The following is a 17,420-nucleotide window of genomic DNA, read 5'->3' on the forward strand; positions in this document are numbered from 1 at the left end:
TCCTCGACGTTTCAATCGCCAGTTCTATTTACCTCGATGGTTCAAGATGCATAATCTTTCGTGTTTTTTATAGGACGATGAAACTGTTTGTGTTGTTCAATTCGTTTTAAATAAATAGTGTTACGATTTGGGTATCTACACTACAGTTCTGCTTATCTTTTTTTCACATTTCGAGTTGGAAGATGAGTTCTTCCATGTCATCGTCGTTCTCATCGTCGGACTCTTGGTGGGCCCACGGCATGAGTGACGACGAGGCTGTAGACGTGTCGGACAGGTCGAGGGTGTCGTCCAACAGGAAGCCACCGGGCAACTTCTGGTCCGGGCTGTAGTAAGTGTTCTCCTTGTTGGCCTGGTAGTAATATCCCTCGTCGTCGCTGTCATCGTCGCTGTCGTCGTCGTCTTCTTCGGCTTCGAGCTCATCGAGTCCGCGACGGATCGACGTGAGGAAATCCTCGGGCTCTTTAGACGCCTTCATCTGGCAGGAAGAAGCCGAATATAGCGTCGCCGCCTCGTCCTCGTAGTCAGGAAGGCGCAGCGCTTCATCGATGTCTGTGCAACTGCCCACGACCGCAATAGGGTCTGAGTGGAGGCGCAAGGGCTGGAGGTTGTAGGCCTGACGGAGGAAGGCACCTGCAGGCTGGAGCTGGAGCACGTCACACATTCGTTGGCGGTCCGGGTCTGTTTTGTGTTGATATTTGGAGGCAGAGGGCTTGAGTGGCTTGCGCTTGAGCGAGCAATTTGATGAATGAAAGCCTGGACATGCCGCGTCTACTCTGGCAAAACGGCCGGGCTAAGTGCAAGGTGTAAAGCCGCGACGTTATCGCATTTCAGAGGGATGCGTTTCCGGTGCGACTGCGAGATTCGGGCTTTCCTCTCTATATTTATAAATGTTATGAGTTTCTTTTTTAAAATCAATTCAAGACTGCTTGAATTTCTTGCATAACATGATAAAAACCAAGAGTCGGAGAATCTGCCGGATTATACCCTCGGTCGTTTGAGCCCAATTTCACCTTGATCAGCCATACGGCGATGAGTAAGCAGTACGAGGGATACAGGCCGAAGGGATTGAAACTCAAAATGTTGGAAGAAGCTGGATAATTACCGGCGTTGAAAGCTGAAAAGAAGGCCAAAGTTTGCCAAGATTTTTATCTTGCCTCGCAAGTTGCAACTTGAACGTCACGCACGAAGGGACGCAGTCTCACTATGTCCCAACTTCAACCGGCTGGAATCTTGGCGTCAGCGCTTGCACACGAACTGTAGCCACTCGTTGCGCTCCACTTGCACAAGTCATTTGCGAACTGCCATAACAGCGCTTGGCCTTCGCCACTTTGTGTTGGTAAGCGCTACACACGACGGAATTGACACTTCGCCAGTTGATAATAATGGCGCCGCTAGTCGCGGCCCCGCGACATCCTCTCACGTCAGTACGGTAACAAATGCAACTTTGCTTTCCGGTGCAATGACGCTTTTACAGTATCAAAAGACTGGGAAAGCGTAATATGTCTGCTCCGATTGGATTGTTTGCGCATGTATTGCTGGGTTGCAGTGAATGCGCCGTGATAGACAGCGAAAACACGCCCGAATTTCGTGGCGAAAGATTCTTTATTGCCTCCGCAGATCCCCGTAGTGCAAGCAGCAGGCTCGCGCAAGCCTTCTACGAGCCCAGGGATAGGGGAGCTTGTATCTTCAAGGACCTCGGCTCCGTCATATCTTTTGGAGCCAGGCGAATACAGCACTGGGCTCCACCCAATTAAGTCCGAGAGTACAGAGACCCAACGCAGGCTCTCTTTGAGGCTCTTATTCCAGGCTCTTGTGGCACTTTATTTTAGTTATTCAGGTACGCGACTTGATTGGATAACTACATTTCAGTTTTCTAGGATGCAATCTAGACCACTTGTCGACTCAACACAGCTTGAAGCTCGCAGCTCTCTTTTCCACACTTCGAAAATGTGGTTAAGTCTGTTCCAACGCCTCCAAGAGATACGCGCGCTGCGCGCAAGCGGGCAGCCGGCAGGACCAGGAAGGACTGACGGGGGGCTGGCGAAGCTGCGTCCCCAGACTCTGATAGACGAGATGCGGCCTCCCGTAGAGCACCACAAAGAAGCTTAACGTCCATTCGACCGCGGTCGCAGACACACGCAGTCACTCCGCCCGTCAATAACTCGACAAATGAGCAGGCTAGCCAGAATGGTGAAGAAGTCATTGCTTCAAGTGTTGGTGCATCGCGCGCATCAACTGTTTCAGCTGGTCAGGTGGACCAAAGCACAGCAGCACGTGTGCCACCATATGGGTCTTCGTCAGCTGTGGTGGCAGATGCTCACAGCGTGCGTGGTATTGCAAGTGATATCGAAGATGCAAATATAAAGCCACCCGCTGCGGTGACAAACGCAATCGCAGCGTTTCCTGAGGTGCCAGGGCTAGTGCTGAAGCCTCCTACAGAAAAGGAGACATCCTATATATACAAATGGGGCGTCCGCGTTGAGGTCGTCGAGCGTGGGGTTCCTGTTCGTCACTGGATTTGCCTAGCTGACGAAACCTGCAGGAGAAACGGAACCAATTTTACACTGTCCTGGGATCGCACGTCTAAACCGGCGAATCACTTAGCAGCGGCCCACCGAGTTGTGTCCATGAGAACGAAAGCACAACTGGGTGAGAAACGAAAACGTGAAGACGAGATCGAGCATTTACGTTCTTCATCCTTGTTCAAAAACAATCCGCGCAGATTTGCCTTACTTATGGAGACGCTACTAATTATCAATAACAACCTCCCTTTCAGATTTGGTGAGTACCGAGAATCCCGTATTGTCGAAGCCCTGCTAAAGCGAGAAGACGTACAGATCATTATAAACGCAGCCAAGATAAGACGAGCAATTATTGAGCTCTATTCGTCCACGCGAGTCGAGATTATGAGCGTGTTGGGGGACAGCAAACTGGGGTCCTTTGGCAATTTCGTCATAATGAGTGATTTCTGGACGTGCAAAATTACCCACAAGAAATACATGGGCGTTCGTGTATATTTCATCGACTCTAACTGGGAATTCCGATCTATTCTTCTCGGAGTGCGCAGATTTTCACCAAGTTATGGAGACCGTGAAATGGGGATTCAAGGTCCTTACGAGGCTTGGACTCTTCAACTACTTGGTGATTTTGGGCTGACTCCGAGGGATTTCTTCGGTGCAACAAGCGACGGTGGCCCTGATGTTAAAAGCTTGCTAAAAAGGGGGCTGAAACTAAAATGGGAATGGTGCATGGCTCACATGGCGCATGCTGCCACTAAAGCAGCCTGCGGAATGAATGGAGATGCTCAGCGGTCCCATAATCCAGTCATGACGGAGCTGATTGCCCGCATCAAGAGAACAATTTTTGACGTCCAGTCTAATGAAAAGACTGGAGATCTGTTTGCTGCACTTTGCCGAACGCAGACAATCACGTCTACTACCCAGTTACTAGGTTACGCGGCGAATCGGTTTTTGAGCATCACTGGCACCATCCGCCGAATATTGGAGAAGTGGGGAGCACTTGTCGAGTGGTACGACGAACGCGCCCGCCTCGCCCTCCGACAGCGCGTATCTCCGCCATCTTTCAGGCTGAAAAACCGTCGCAAGGATCTTCAGCAGATTTTATCACTGCTGGATCCAATCTCGAGGCTTAAGAGACTCTGCCAGGCCGAGCGTCCTAACCAAGTAGAAGTGCTCATGGAGCTGTATCAAATACGTCTCGACACATTGAATTTGGAGGAGGCTTTGTTAGATTATCGATCGAAGCCCGATTCGCTCAAATGGATTGCAGTGGACGACCTGACAGAGATTGCGGTGCAAACTAGGCGATTATTACGCAGTGCTTTTGATTCGCGTTTCTTCTGCCGCTACACAAGTGAGACTTATCTCGATGAAGGAGCTTTTGTTTTCGAAATGCAGCAAAGACTGCACCCTGACTTCAAAAACCCGGAGAAGTCTCTCAACGCGGTCGTGAAAATGTTGTACAAGGAAAAAGAAATGTCGGAAGATGCAATAACCGTGTTCGTTAGCTCCGTGAATGAGGCAGTGAAGACAAGGCTTCGTACATTGATGGAGAAGGTAGTAGACCCTGTTGCAAGTGATATGGTGCGTCGTCAGCATTCTGCCGAAGATGATCCACCCCTCATCAGCGGTATACGTGCACGGTTTGGAAACCGTGCTACTCAACGTCCGTTTCCTACTCAACCTGATCGAGTTAGCCAGGAGCTTCGCAACTGGGAGATTGATCAGACTGAGATGAGAGCCAATGAAAACGTGCTTGCTTTTTGGATGCGAATGGAGCACAGTGGCGGCTACAGTATATTACCGAGGGTGGCGAAAGCTTTATTTGCTTTACCCTCATCATCCGCCCAGATCGAGAGAGACTTCAGTGTGTGTGGGGAGATGGTGACATCACAACGTGCAAGCCTTTCAAACGAGAATGTCGACATGTGTGCTTTTCTTAATCGAAACGAAGCCTTTGTGGACATTGCACAGTGCGAGTCAATCCCGGACGATGAACTGGATTCTCATATCCCTCAGTGTGTGAGCTACGTAATGGAGGCTACACCACGTGATGATGAAGACGAAATGATTCTCGACTTATTTTCTCAAGCGAGCGTTGAAGAAGAGTAAAAGAGTGTGTGATACTACTATTGCAGCGGTCGCCGTACATGTATCTACATTTTCGTCATTTTTCTGACGAGCGACGACACCTTCATAACCTGAAGCTCTTCCATACTGCGGCAGTTCAGCCAATATGACATGACCGCTTCCGACCATGCACGATGAGTAGCTGCGCAGATGAAACGGCTTCTCGATGACCTCTTGTTTGTCTGGAGTTGCAGGCAACGTAGTGATGTTCCAGGTGTCAACTCGTTCTCACCGACCGTCGACGTCTCGTTGCAGTACTAAGTGGTGGGCTCGGCTACGTCATCTTCCTCGCCGTAAACCATCGCCTGACCGTTGACGCTCAATCCCTCGCCAGCGTTAATGTGGCGCCGCCGTGCAGGATAAACGGTTGAGCCCCGTTGCTCTTATTCAGAGCCATCCAAAGGACATATCCGTGGTATTCTTCGCCACCACGAGAAGGTCGATTTGCTGTCCGATGTTAATAGTGATGTTGGTGATGAGCTTGGACGGCTCCAGTGATTCTCCGCTCGGTGCGATGGCGCGAAGTTGATGCCCGTCAATGCTGAATTCAAACTGGTCAAGTGCCCTCATGAACATGAGGCGGAGGTGATATGATTTACCCGCTTGGAAGCGGAAATGAGTAAGTGGCTGGTCCTCTGGGCACTGTTTGAAGCCGTGTGATGCTGCAGCGGCACAGTTGTAGCGACCGCGATTGTTGATCAAGATTGAGCCTTTTTTTCGCCAGTTGGACCTTGTATTCGGCGCCGACGTCCATCTCCCAAGGCTGAAGCTGATCCTCGCGTGGGTGAATTATCAGAGGCCCACGCTGACCGTACGTGTACTGGGTATTGTGGTCACAGTGCCACCAGAAATTACCGTCCTTGTCTGCTCCGAAATGATGCGTTGTGGGGATGTAGCACTGCGTGATAGCCGATAATCAGTTCATCGCTTGAGTGCCGAGCATGCCAGTGCAGACACGTGGGTTCATCCAGTCTTAACAAGAATGTCATTGAGTAAGATGTCGCGGCTGTCGACAAAAGCGAGACCATTTTGGCCGGGGGCAAGTTCCCTGGGAAGGGCGTTTTAACAGAGAATGGGTCCCCGTGTCGGACGAGAGATCACGGACACGGAGGCGTCGTCGCCGGCATAGTAATCGTAGGCGAAGCTGTCGTGTCTGGACTAGAGGGAAAGGTGTCATCGTCGCCGGCGTTGACGAGGAGGCAGCGTATGTCGTATCAGGAAGCGATGCTACTGGGCAAGGCGATTCCTCCGACATGGTTTGTGACAAGTTTGTCGAAGGCTGTGCGTCTACGGTATTGTGAAAGTGATTAATGTGTAAGTCCGTCCCCACTGGCATTGGCATAATTGAGTTGGGTCGGAAAGCAATAATAAATACAATGTATTAATAGCTGTCATGGTAGAAGGATAGCCTCTCGACATCATTGATGGAACACGAAATGTATTTAAAAATCATAACAATGACTAACATATAGAGGTCGGTGTCATGATCAGCTACCATTCGTCTCGTTCTTGTGAAGAGCATCGTATCGGCGAGCGGCCAGTTCCGATCGACGCTTGACAGCTTTCTGTGCCTGGTCAATTGCGCGCTTGACCTTAGTAGAATGATGCGGCACCGGAACTTGCTCTTGCTGGGATGGAGCTGTACAGGATCAGATGAAACCGGGGGAATTGTGACGCTAAGACTTGGTGTAAGCTGGAGAACTCGACGTAGCTCTGCTTGGACATACTGCTCCATACGACCCACTCGCTCATCTTGAGACCACTTATTTTCTTTCGCCAGATCATTCATGTGCTTTACAAGGACGGGTACTGTATTATTCCCGCGCTCAGTACGACGTTTTGGCGGCACTCTAATAATTGGTGACTTCTCATTCGTCTTGTTTTCGAGTTTATCGAGTCGTGCCTTCAGTTCTCGAACTTCTGTGTTGAGTTCTGTGCGAGTGCGCTCAAGTTCCCCTTCAACTGCGCGAGTGGCCTCCATTTGACGACGCGATTCAATTACGCGTTCCTCATGGGCTTTTTGTAGCATGTCACGGACTCGGTTTTCCATGTGTACCTCTGTCGCTGCGGATTCATCTTTTAGCTGCTGGCGAATGTTTTCACGCATGTTGTTGCCAAGCTTTTCGAAACTGTTTATCATTTCGTTGCTAATCTGTGAGTGAGCGCTCTGTACAAGATGTTTAATTTTATGCTCCATCTTCTCTTCCTGATTAGCCACGTACTCCGACACTAGCCTTTGAACGCGCCGAATCGTCAATCTACCGGTGGTAACACCTCCACTCTCCTCCAACTTTGCAATACAGTTCTCCACAATACTCGAAGTCATCTGCTGAAACTTCATGTCGATCTGCTTCTGCATTGCATCCCACATTTCTTCCATTTGGCCTTTTACATCTCCGTTAATGGCGGCCTGTGGTTGCAAAAGCACACCATCTATCCGCTGCGCCAGTGCGCTATGAGCATTTGTGATTGCTACTGTCATTTCTCTCTCGATCTGCTCTACTTTCGCAGCTTGGGCTGCTATCGCACTCTTCATCTCCAATACTTCAAGATGCGCGACCCCCCGCGCAGATTGCAGCTGCTCCTGGATAAATAAACGCGAAGATTCATTACCTACTACCTGGGCATTGGAAATAACTTGCAGTTCTTGTCGTAGAGCCAAGTTAGTGTCTTCCAGGGCCTTTCGTATCTGGCCCTCAATCCACTGTTGGTGTGCTGCCAGCTCAGCCGTACTGCTTCGAGCATCGTGGTGGATGGCAGCCAAGGCGGCGTGGTACTCTTTCGCTTGTTGAGCTTGATTGCTCTGCATCATTGTAGTCTCTGCAGCAAGTCTTTGGGTCTCGCTCCAGAAGCTGTCGACGATTCTTGAGACTTGAGACTCGAGGCGAACATTCTGCGCAGGGGCATGTGCAGGGACGACAGCAAGGAGCTCTTCATCGTGTACCTCGGTAACAATCCCTTCTAGTATGCCCGCTTGGTCTTGTGCTGCGGCACGGGCCTGAGATCTTGTTAGAACCATGGCCTTACTGAGACGCCCTGGTTTGCTGAAATCTTGATCTGGATCCTAGATATTCAAATAAGTCACATGCATCTAAATTAACCGGGATCCCGACCATAACAACGGACTCCTTATATTTAACTTATTTTACACAGGATCCCGAGAGCCCGCCTAGTTAAAATTCCGGGCTCCGCCCAAGAACCCGGGAGCCCGGCTCTTGCTCGGGCTCGTAGGAGGCTTGGGCTCGCGTGTTGATTGTTAATTCTCTTCAACTTCAAGCGTCCTCGGAGAGCTTCAAGTACCGATCCGGCATTTGGGAACCAAATCTCGCCTGGCCGAACGGTTCTGAACCGTCGGTTCAGGCTGAGCGGTTCAGGCCAGGCGATGTTTGAGCTCCAGCTGCACCTGCCATAGGCGGCAGAGTTTTTGTCGATTCCATTATGTAACTTGCCGCTATTGGCGAAGCTGCCCAACGCCATGCAGGACTTTGGCAAGACCTCCAAGTCACTTGGAGGTCGACTACAGACGACGATTCCTTTCGTCTACATGGCGGCGGAGTGGAACGGATCAACCGGTCTCCGAAACGTTACCGGGTTGGTTGCCAGTGACGCTGGTGTTTAATGTTGTTGGTGGCGCACATGCGTAGGTTTTTGAGACGTACAAGTATTCCATTTAATTAGCCGAGACTAATTATTAATAATAGCTGCTTGAAAAAAAACTATCCTCCATCTCTTATACAGTACGGTGCACCATGCCGCAACCTGCCCGATGATTTCCCAACCACCGACGAAATACGACAAGACGGATATCCCTGGACATACTACGTATTTCACTGCAATCGTGCGATGCTACTACTTTAGTACAAGCAGCGGTGTTCATTACCGTCAATTGAAGAACCTCTTCGCTACACGCAGCTTCCACTCGTTTCGCAGACATGTTGGCGACGCAACGCGTCTCCATTGATGACGCGTTAAACGAATCTTGGCCAAATATCAGCAGCAAGAGCTATCGAAAGAATGGCACCGCTCACGTCCGCATAATACACGGTTGATATTTTTAATGCTGTCATTGAGTTTCGACAATATATATATTACTGCTCCAGTACGATGACATGAGGCGTTATATTTTGGTTTAGAAAAAATCTATCGGCAGCTTACAAATTGCAAACATGGTCCAAAGTCTACTTTTAAGACCAAGTCCAAATTTAGGCTGAATATATGACAGCGCTGCTGCGGTGAGCTCTGTGCAGGGCAGCAGAATGCGACTAGGATGGGTGAGGAAGATCAGCTCGTTACGAGTAGGGAAATACTCAATCGGATCGTTGCTACGAGCTTTACGATTTTCAGAAGTATTTCCTAAAATACGAAGTTCGTAGAGTCAAATTTCTCTGTAATTTTAAGTTATTCTCTAGATTTTAAATTTTGAATCCTACCCGGAACTAAAATGAGGTTAAATTATTTTATTTAAGTACAGTTAATTTAAAAAAAACTTAAACTCAATTTGATTTAGATATGGTACCGGTACACTCTCGTTTTCACTTTGGTAATTTAAAATAGCCTTTTGTAAAAATCCGGTTCTGATAAAGATTTTTCGATACTCTTGCGTTTCACAAAACAAAAATGGTTTAGGAAATTGTAGTTGTTTCTGGCAATACCCCTGTTCTACATGCATGTAGATAGAAACACTACGCAGGAGATGTATCCAAGAAAAGGCAGACATTGAATATATCCAAGTATGGAGCATATGCGAAGCAAAATTTCTACACTTCATTAGACACCGCACGTACGCTGTGGGAGGTATTCAAGACCTGATCTAGTAAGAAAACTGCGAGTTGTTTTTACACTATTAGCTTTAGTTTTAGTACACTCTACCCTTTAGTTCTATTTACCTCGATGGTTCAAGATGCATAATCTTTCGTGTTTTTTATAGGACGATGAAACTGTTTGTGTTGTTCAATTCGTTTTAAATAAATAGTGTTACGATTTGGGTATCTACACTACAGTTCTGCTTATCTTTTTTTCACATTTCGAGTTGGAAGATGAGTTCTTCCATGTCATCGTCGTTCTCATCGTCGGACTCTTGGTGGGCCCACGGCATGAGTGACGACGAGGCTGTAGACGTGTCGGACAGGTCGAGGGTGTCGTCCAACAGGAAGCCACCGGGCAACTTCTGGTCCGGGCTGTAGTAAGTGTTCTCCTTGTTGGCCTGGTAGTAATATCCCTCGTCGTCGCTGTCATCGTCGCTGTCGTCGTCGTCTTCTTCGGCTTCGAGCTCATCGAGTCCGCGACGGATCGACGTGAGGAAATCCTCGGGCTCTTTAGACGCCTTCATCTGGCAGGAAGAAGCCGAATATAGCGTCGCCGCCTCGTCCTCGTAGTCAGGAAGGCGCAGCGCTTCATCGATGTCTGTGCAACTGCCCACGACCGCAATAGGGTCTGAGTGGAGGCGCAAGGGCTGGAGGTTGTAGGCCTGACGGAGGAAGGCACCTGCAGGCTGGAGCTGGAGCACGTCACACATTCGTTGGCGGTCCGGGTCTGTTTTGTGTTGATATTTGGAGGCAGAGGGCTTGAGTGGCTTGCGCTTGAGCGAGCAATTTGATGAATGAAAGCCTGGACATGCCGCGTCTACTCTGGCAAAACGGCCGGGCTAAGTGCAAGGTGTAAAGCCGCGACGTTATCGCATTTCAGAGGGATGCGTTTCCGGTGCGACTGCGAGATTCGGGCTTTCCTCTCTATATTTATAAATGTTATGAGTTTCCTTTTTTAAAATCAATTCAAGACTGCTTGAATTTCTTGCATAACATGATAAAAACCAAGAGTCGGAGAATCTGCCGGATTATACCCTCGGTCGTTTGAGCCCAATTTCACCTTGATCAGCCATACGGCGATGAGTAAGCAGTACGAGGGATACAGGCCGAAGGGATTGAAACTCAAAATGTTGGAAGAAGCTGGATAATTACCGGCGTTGAAAGCTGAAAAGGTCGCAGCCGATCTCCGGATAGGACGCCCAGATGGGGACGTCAACACGGCCGTGGTCACAGGGAGAGACGGTCTGAGGACACTCACGGCCGGAGTCACTAAGTCAGTCGGCGTGGTGGATACGCTCAGACCCCGAGAGGGCGACTGGGAGTGTCCAACCACCGTTAGCACGACACTGAGTGGTGCGCTCGACTGGGGCAACCCAGCGGAGATGGGCGAAGTCGAGCCTGGGGCACCCACGCTCGTAGCCGGGACAGGCAGTGAGGCCACGACATCAGATGAAGATATCGGCGGTGGGCGAGTAGCCGCGACCGACGAAGTCACCGGAGGGCCAGAAGACGAAGAACCCACCGAAGTCGTCGAAGCGACTGCAGGAACGGTGTCGGCGGGCGGCTCAGGCAACTCAAACTCAAACTCAGCTTCGCTCGAAGCGTCACCGTCGTCTTCAGAACGAGCAGAGACAGCGGGCTGAGTAGCAGAACTCAGCTGAAGGGTGACGAACCTTCTTCCGCCGAGTCCGACGACGGGACTTTCCAGAGCGAAACCTTCCTCCATCGGATGCAGTAGCTTGAGGCGAACTTGAGTGTAAAAGGGCACTGATAGCCTCGTGTCCATCCTCTCCGGGGAGTGGACAAGCGTACGGTTGAGGCGGATGCGGCGCCGGCGTACGATCGTACGCCTTTGGCAAACTTGACCTCGACTCAGCAGCTTCGGCGTTATGCCAACCCCAAGTCTCCCACAGCCGCAGGTCACTGTTCGTTGGAGAATAGTGAAAATAACATGTTGGCACAAAAAGACAGAGCTGTTCCGTGCAAAAGCGCAGCTTTGTTATAGCTACCGTTACAAGCTCACGGGCACCGTTCTAGTATTAAAATAGTAGCAAACACAAAGGAAGGACCTTCTAAAAATACAAGACGCAGTGGTTAGAATTATACAGGTTTGAAATCGGTGGATAATTTACATTTAAAAAACGCCATTAAGCAGGAAATTCTATCACCCTGCCTAAATCCAAACCAAACCTTCCAGGGCACTTAAACCCTAATGGGACGACCGGGAGTTAGCCACTTGGCTTAAGCCCGCGTGCTCCGCACACGGATCTTAAACAGCAGGCATTAGCTCGGCTAAGCTCCATATCAGTCTCTCACCCCCTCCTTTTTTTAACGTTGCAGGACGCTTTCAAAAAGCGGAAAAACATGACGTCAAGCAAGTTCGACGGAGAAAGTCTAAAGATGAAGCCAGTGATAGCAATTATTAATAACGTTGCTCACCACAGCAGCTCAGCAACACTGTTGCAGAGACCATCATTAGAAACTCCCGGTTTTCCCATCAGCGTTCTGCACTTAAAGCATTACTTCAGAAGTATCTAGAACAATTAAAACTACTGAGAATTTGGAAGTCTGAACGTCCTCATTCGCTATCAGTTTTATCTTGCGGTGCCGCGTGACGCAACATCTTGCAATAGCCTATCACATATAGCGCCTGCCATGGGCGCAACTTCTCCTGCTTTGGTAGCTGTAAGGGTTGGCGCTGCGATATGAGTGAAAGAGAGGAGTTGGGGCGCAAATTCACCATTTCGATCAGAACCGAAGGCATTATAGGTCAAATTTACCAATTTTTTAAACACACCGAAATTAGATTAAGTTTTCAAGAACACAATCTCCATTATTTTACTTACAACGTACCCAAATTGCGCGTCTCTGACTTCATTACAAATGAAAACCGTGGGATATATAGAGCGACCCATCCCACAAGGATGGCATACAAAGCGCAAGTGCGCCGACCAGGTCAGTCACACTGCGCAACTTCCTTCGGATCATGGAGAACCTCACACGCACCGAGTGCGCGGACGACACCGCCACGCCGGCCGCGGAGCTAGCGCGCAACCTGCCCGATCTAGTGGCGCAGCTCAAGGCTCTTCGCGATGATATGGAGCGCAAGTCCAAGCTCTACGACGCGCTGCTTCAGGCGGTCGACGGCTGCGAGCCGAGTTCCACCCGTCGTGCTGGTTCGTCGTCCGCTCTGGACCAGAGCCAGAGCGGCATGCGCGGCAGCATCTTCACGCCCTTCTCGAACTCGCAGCTGGACCCGCGGGCCAGTCAGATGACGCTCGAGGACCTGTCAGCGCTGGACGAGGCTCTAGACGACACGCACTATACCAACACCTTGGTGAGTCGCCAGTCGTCCATCATGATGCGGCAACAGCAAAATGGGTACCGGTATTCCCAACGTGGTCGTCCACAGCCACGTCCGTCCTATTCAATGTCCCAAATGTCCATGGGACGCATGGGCACGGACAAGTACACGGTCATGTGGGTCAGTGGCGAATGTGGCATCTCACTACGAAATTTCTCACGCAAAGACAATAAAGTCGGCGCTCAGATTGCAGTCTTGCAGCATGCCGACGGTGTCACCACAGGCATCAGCAACTGTCGACTTGGAGACGAATTGGTGAGTATCAATGACGAACGGGTGGATAATCTGATATTTCGGGAGATTGTGGACAAGCTGAAAACTACTCGACGTCCGATCTCGTTGGGATTTAGAACGAACCAGAATGTGCAGACCTCTCCCAGATCAGCATCGTCACCGACCGGTAGCACATCTAGACCGAGTCATTTCTTCTCGCGTGGGTCGTCGAGGTCGAAGAACAAGGCGTCGCCATCTCCGGCAGACAGACACTCGGTTAGTGGAGGGAGTCATCCCACTACGAGTGGATTCTTTGATGATGACGAGAGTAGTGACATTGTACACGAGACTATTGACCATCCGGGATACGGAGACTTGACGAGTGTTCCAGTCTCGATTTCTAGGTCGACTAGTGCTGATTCAGTCCTGAGATCCAGTACTGGTGACGCTACAGCTACGGTGGACCGCTCCACGACGACATCGCTACAGTCGTCGACGTCTACTTTGTCAGAGGACGTTGAAGTGTGGTGCAGAGAACAGGAAGAGATGCATAGCGACATTATCGTGTTGCTGACCGAGACGGTCATGCGCTGCGAGAAGCTCCAACAGGAGAATCTGGATCAACTGCAGAACCTCATGCAGCTATCTGCCAGTAGCCCCAGTGACAGGAGCAGCACAGCTTCTTGTTTGGAGATTGAGAGATCCAGCAAGACAGACCAAGAAGTGACACTTGATGTGGACGCTGTCGTGTCGGTATCAGCCAGCCCCACGACGTCATCCAGAGCCTGAAACGAGGCAATTTGGGTGGGATTCTGGAGCCACTCCAGTATCCATATCTATGATATCTTGCGGGGCGCATCGTTTTGATACCGAGCTCAAGAATTTGTAGCTGCAAAGTGCCGGAAATGCAAAATGTAGAAAACTTAGTGCGACATGGCATAGAAACCGAGGAAGGATAAATATCATTTACATCGTGAATAAAAACTTGCATGTGATCATTTTGATATGATAGATACTCATTTTGTGGACGCAAATAGAGAAGTAGACACACTGGCAGACCTGAAAACGCATTCTGAAGATGCTTTTCAGCGCTCGGGTCGCACTGCTGCTCCCGACTCTTGATTCATGCAATCCGTGTTGCCAACTCTGGTGCAATTCAAGCGTAAGCGTACCGGTATCGATAAAGACATGTGTCTACTCGAACAGTAACATTCCACACTGAGCAAAATCTGCACGACGTCGTTTCCAGCCAGAAGATTTACCAGCTTGGGAGTTCTCGGCCTATCGTGTATCCGATCTCGCTTTTATCTTGAACACAGAGACCGTGGTATTTCCCTCAAACAGCGTGGCTTATTGGTCCATCGCGGGGATTTAGTGTCTCCGCGATACCCTACGGCGCGACGTACAGACGACGGCGGCGCGATCGGGAAATTCGGCGGAGTACCGACGTTCGAACTTACGTTCCTCATTCCCGTTCCCTCATTGAGTTGTGGAGCTTCGATCGAGCTCCCAGCTCTTGGCGATTGCCTCCTTTACAGCTACAGAGGATTGACTACCTCACAGGAAATACAGGCCTTGGACATCAAATACAACGACAGCGGGTCTCAAATGATACGCACACACAGGTCTCTGGAGTCAATGGCGGCTTGTTCGGGCGTCACGACGTGTCTGTCCGAAGGTTCGACCGAATGCAACCTCACCTCGGAAACCTGTCCGCCGTGCGTGTACGCGCTCACGGGCGGTGATTACTCTTGCTACAGCCGTGACACGTCCGGAGAATGCCCCTTTTCGGGGATGTACGCCGAATGCGATAAGAGCTCGACCACGACTAACAAGAGTTCTAGCAAGAGTAACAGCGGGGAAACCACTCCCACGCCGACGACGAAAACGCCGGCGAAAGCTACAGAAACCCCTACAGAGGCCCCGACGGATGCACCGACTGCAGCCCCCGAGACGTCGGCGCCCGACGCCACGGACAACACCAACAGCCAGACTCCTACTGAAGATGACGCCTCAACGACTAAAGCCACTACAGCGCCGTCGACGTCGACTACCTCGAGCGACACGGACGCGACTCAAACTTCATACACGCCGTCGTCTGCCAGTGGCGCCGAACATACACTGACCAGCAACACGTCGAGCACGAGCGGTTCCCCTAAAATTGTTAGTCTGGCGCTTATCGGTGGCGCCGTGGTGCTTGTAGTGATAGTGATCGCGTTCGTCGCCCGTCGGGTGATGAAAAAGAAGAAAATGGCTGCCTCCCAGGAGCGGACGGTGTCGTCTGGACACAACAGCGCATGGTCCGACAGAACGCTGGGTTCAGGTACTTCGGGAGGCAACTTGTATTCAACCTACAGCTACAAGGATGAGGCTGAAAAGGGTAACGGTATCTCGATGCTGTCAGACTCGCAGGCTAGCAGTGCCTACAGCGCGGAGAGGCCAACGGCTGACTTTTCGAACTATGGCGAGAACTCGCAGTACGCCCAGAACTCGCAGTATTACGCCGATTACAGCGTCAGTACAGGCCCGGAACTTATGGCGGCTGGGGCCGTGGCTGGCGCTGGACACCACTACGCGAGCCACAGTGGGCCGTCGTCCGGCGGGGCAGGCAGTAATTTCGTGGACGTGACTGCGTCGTCCACCTCAATGAGGCAATCTGAGCTGGACTCCGTTCGTTCAGGGCAGCAACCGCTGACTGTTAGTCAGCTCATGCCTACAGCTATTCACGAAGACGAAGAGGAGGCGTACGCTACTCGACAGAGACCTGGAAACCAGCAGTACTTAGGCGCGCAGCCTACCTACAACTTGTACACAGCAAACGCTGTGCCCCCGAGCAGTAGGAAGCCGCAAGTCTTTGGTGCTTCGACTGCTAGCAGCATGAGGAGCGACTACGATATTGTCGACCCGCTCACAATGCACGACGTGGAGCAACGCGACACTGAGATGCTGGCAGAAGAGAATCGCTATCCCAAGTTCTCTTTCGAGTCAGAAGCTTCTTCCGCCGACTTATATGACGGCGACTCGTCCGAGGAGGAAAGCGACGACGAACGGGTGCGACACGGGGAGCACATGATTTAAGAAGTCAAGTGAGTCGGGAAGAAAATGTCAAATTCGATGCTTGTGTCGTTCAAGTTTCTCAAAAATGTCCGTCCTCCTATTTCGTCCGACTCGATTGCAGAGTCTCCGTTTGCATCGCCGCAACGTTGGTGTCCTAATGTACGGGATACTAAACTACTTGCGGGAAATATGAGCACACCGTCGATAGAGATGACGGACTGGAGGTGAACGCCGCTTATCGTCAATTTTTATCTGCGGTAGGAAAGCATTTGAGTAAGGCCGAATAAATATCATGTTATTAATAGTAGTATTTCACATGTCGGAGTCGTGTTTACTGATGTCAGCAGCTTGAAAAGTTAAACTGATCGGCTCCAAGTGGGGAGAATTTGGCTGATGCTACTGCTACCGAAAAAAAACATTGAATCACAAAGCGTGTTTTTTATCATGTTCATGTTATACTACTAACAGCCGACAATTATTGACACGGTAGCACCTCGCTCGCCCATTCTCAATGTCTAGATTTAGAGATATTATCTTCCGCCGCGCTGTTCCTCGATGTAGCTGGTGCACATGCCCAAGTATCGAAGGCGAAGGTACGGCACTAGCTCGTACAGCACCTTGTTCCACGGAGTACGGTCAAGTGTGAGCTCTAAACACCACAGACCACAGTTGTCGTTATCTTCTTGTAGGCACGATGTGAACTTGTAGTAAATGAGCTCAGAGTTCAGCGACAGCAGCGGCTCACCAACTTCCTTCACGGCAGCCTCCAACTCATTGTAAGATGCTGTTCCTTGCTGAGGGTCAAAGAGACGGCGGGTTTGAGCTCGTACGTCGATATGGTAGGCTACCCAGTGCACTCCTCCAATATTCAGCACCCCGAATATTTCCGTGTTCGTTCCCGAGAACGCGTTGTATGCATTTGCAACTTTGCGCTTTCTGTCGGGCTCCTTCATGCCTGCAAATGATGGACTCACAACTCAAGTTTCACCATACTTGATTGCGAGGGCGTGCGTGGCTGTAAGAATGGATATTGTCGAGAGCCATTGACAACGTCGAAAGCTCAGCAAGCGGAATATCTGATCATTCCGTTTCTTCACACTTGATGTCGAGCGAACGAAAAACCGCTGGTTTGTTTGCGCTGAAAATGCGTGAAGCTCAGAATGAAAGCGCTCCTATGAAAGCCAGCGAGATGGAAATTGCTTCAGAAACCTAACACAAGAATATGACGGAAGAGAGAGAAATCTGGAGGGTATTTCTGCATTTTCAAATGGCTTCACTGAACTATTTACCTTTTCCGGTAGGCCACCCTGTAAATTCATCGGTAGAGCACCT

The 17,420-nt window shown here is 50.3% G+C and overlaps 3 protein-coding genes across 3 annotated transcripts; 2 read left to right on the plus strand and 1 right to left on the minus strand.

The window, feature by feature from the left end:
* Positions 1–100: 100 nt before the first annotated feature.
* Positions 101–661, minus strand: PITG_05738 (cleavage induced conserved hypothetical protein; the record flags this gene model as incomplete). The annotated part of the gene is made up of 1 exon (XM_002997952.1): positions 101–661. The coding sequence occupies one exon, from the start codon at positions 659–661 to the stop codon at positions 164–166; it is 498 nt and encodes a 165-aa protein (XP_002997998.1).
* Positions 662–12,109: 11,448 nt separating this feature from the next.
* PITG_05740 (uncharacterized protein) lies at positions 12,110–14,015 on the plus strand (the record flags this gene model as incomplete). The annotated part of the gene is made up of 2 exons (XM_002997953.1): positions 12,110–12,139; positions 12,360–14,015. The coding sequence occupies 2 exons, from the start codon at positions 12,110–12,112 to the stop codon at positions 13,818–13,820; spliced, it is 1,491 nt and encodes a 496-aa protein (XP_002997999.1).
* A 421-nt stretch (positions 14,016–14,436) lies between these two features.
* Positions 14,437–16,109, plus strand: PITG_05741 (uncharacterized protein; the record flags this gene model as incomplete). Its single annotated transcript, XM_002997954.1, has 1 exon — positions 14,437–16,109. One exon carries the CDS (start codon positions 14,670–14,672, stop codon positions 16,107–16,109), a length of 1,440 nt encoding a protein of 479 aa, XP_002998000.1.
* Positions 16,110–17,420: the final 1,311 nt, after the last annotated feature.

This window comes from Phytophthora infestans, genomic scaffold, assembly GCF_000142945.1.
Source record: "Phytophthora infestans T30-4 supercont1.9 genomic scaffold, whole genome shotgun sequence".
Taxonomy (NCBI): domain Eukaryota; phylum Oomycota; class Peronosporomycetes; order Peronosporales; family Peronosporaceae; genus Phytophthora; species Phytophthora infestans.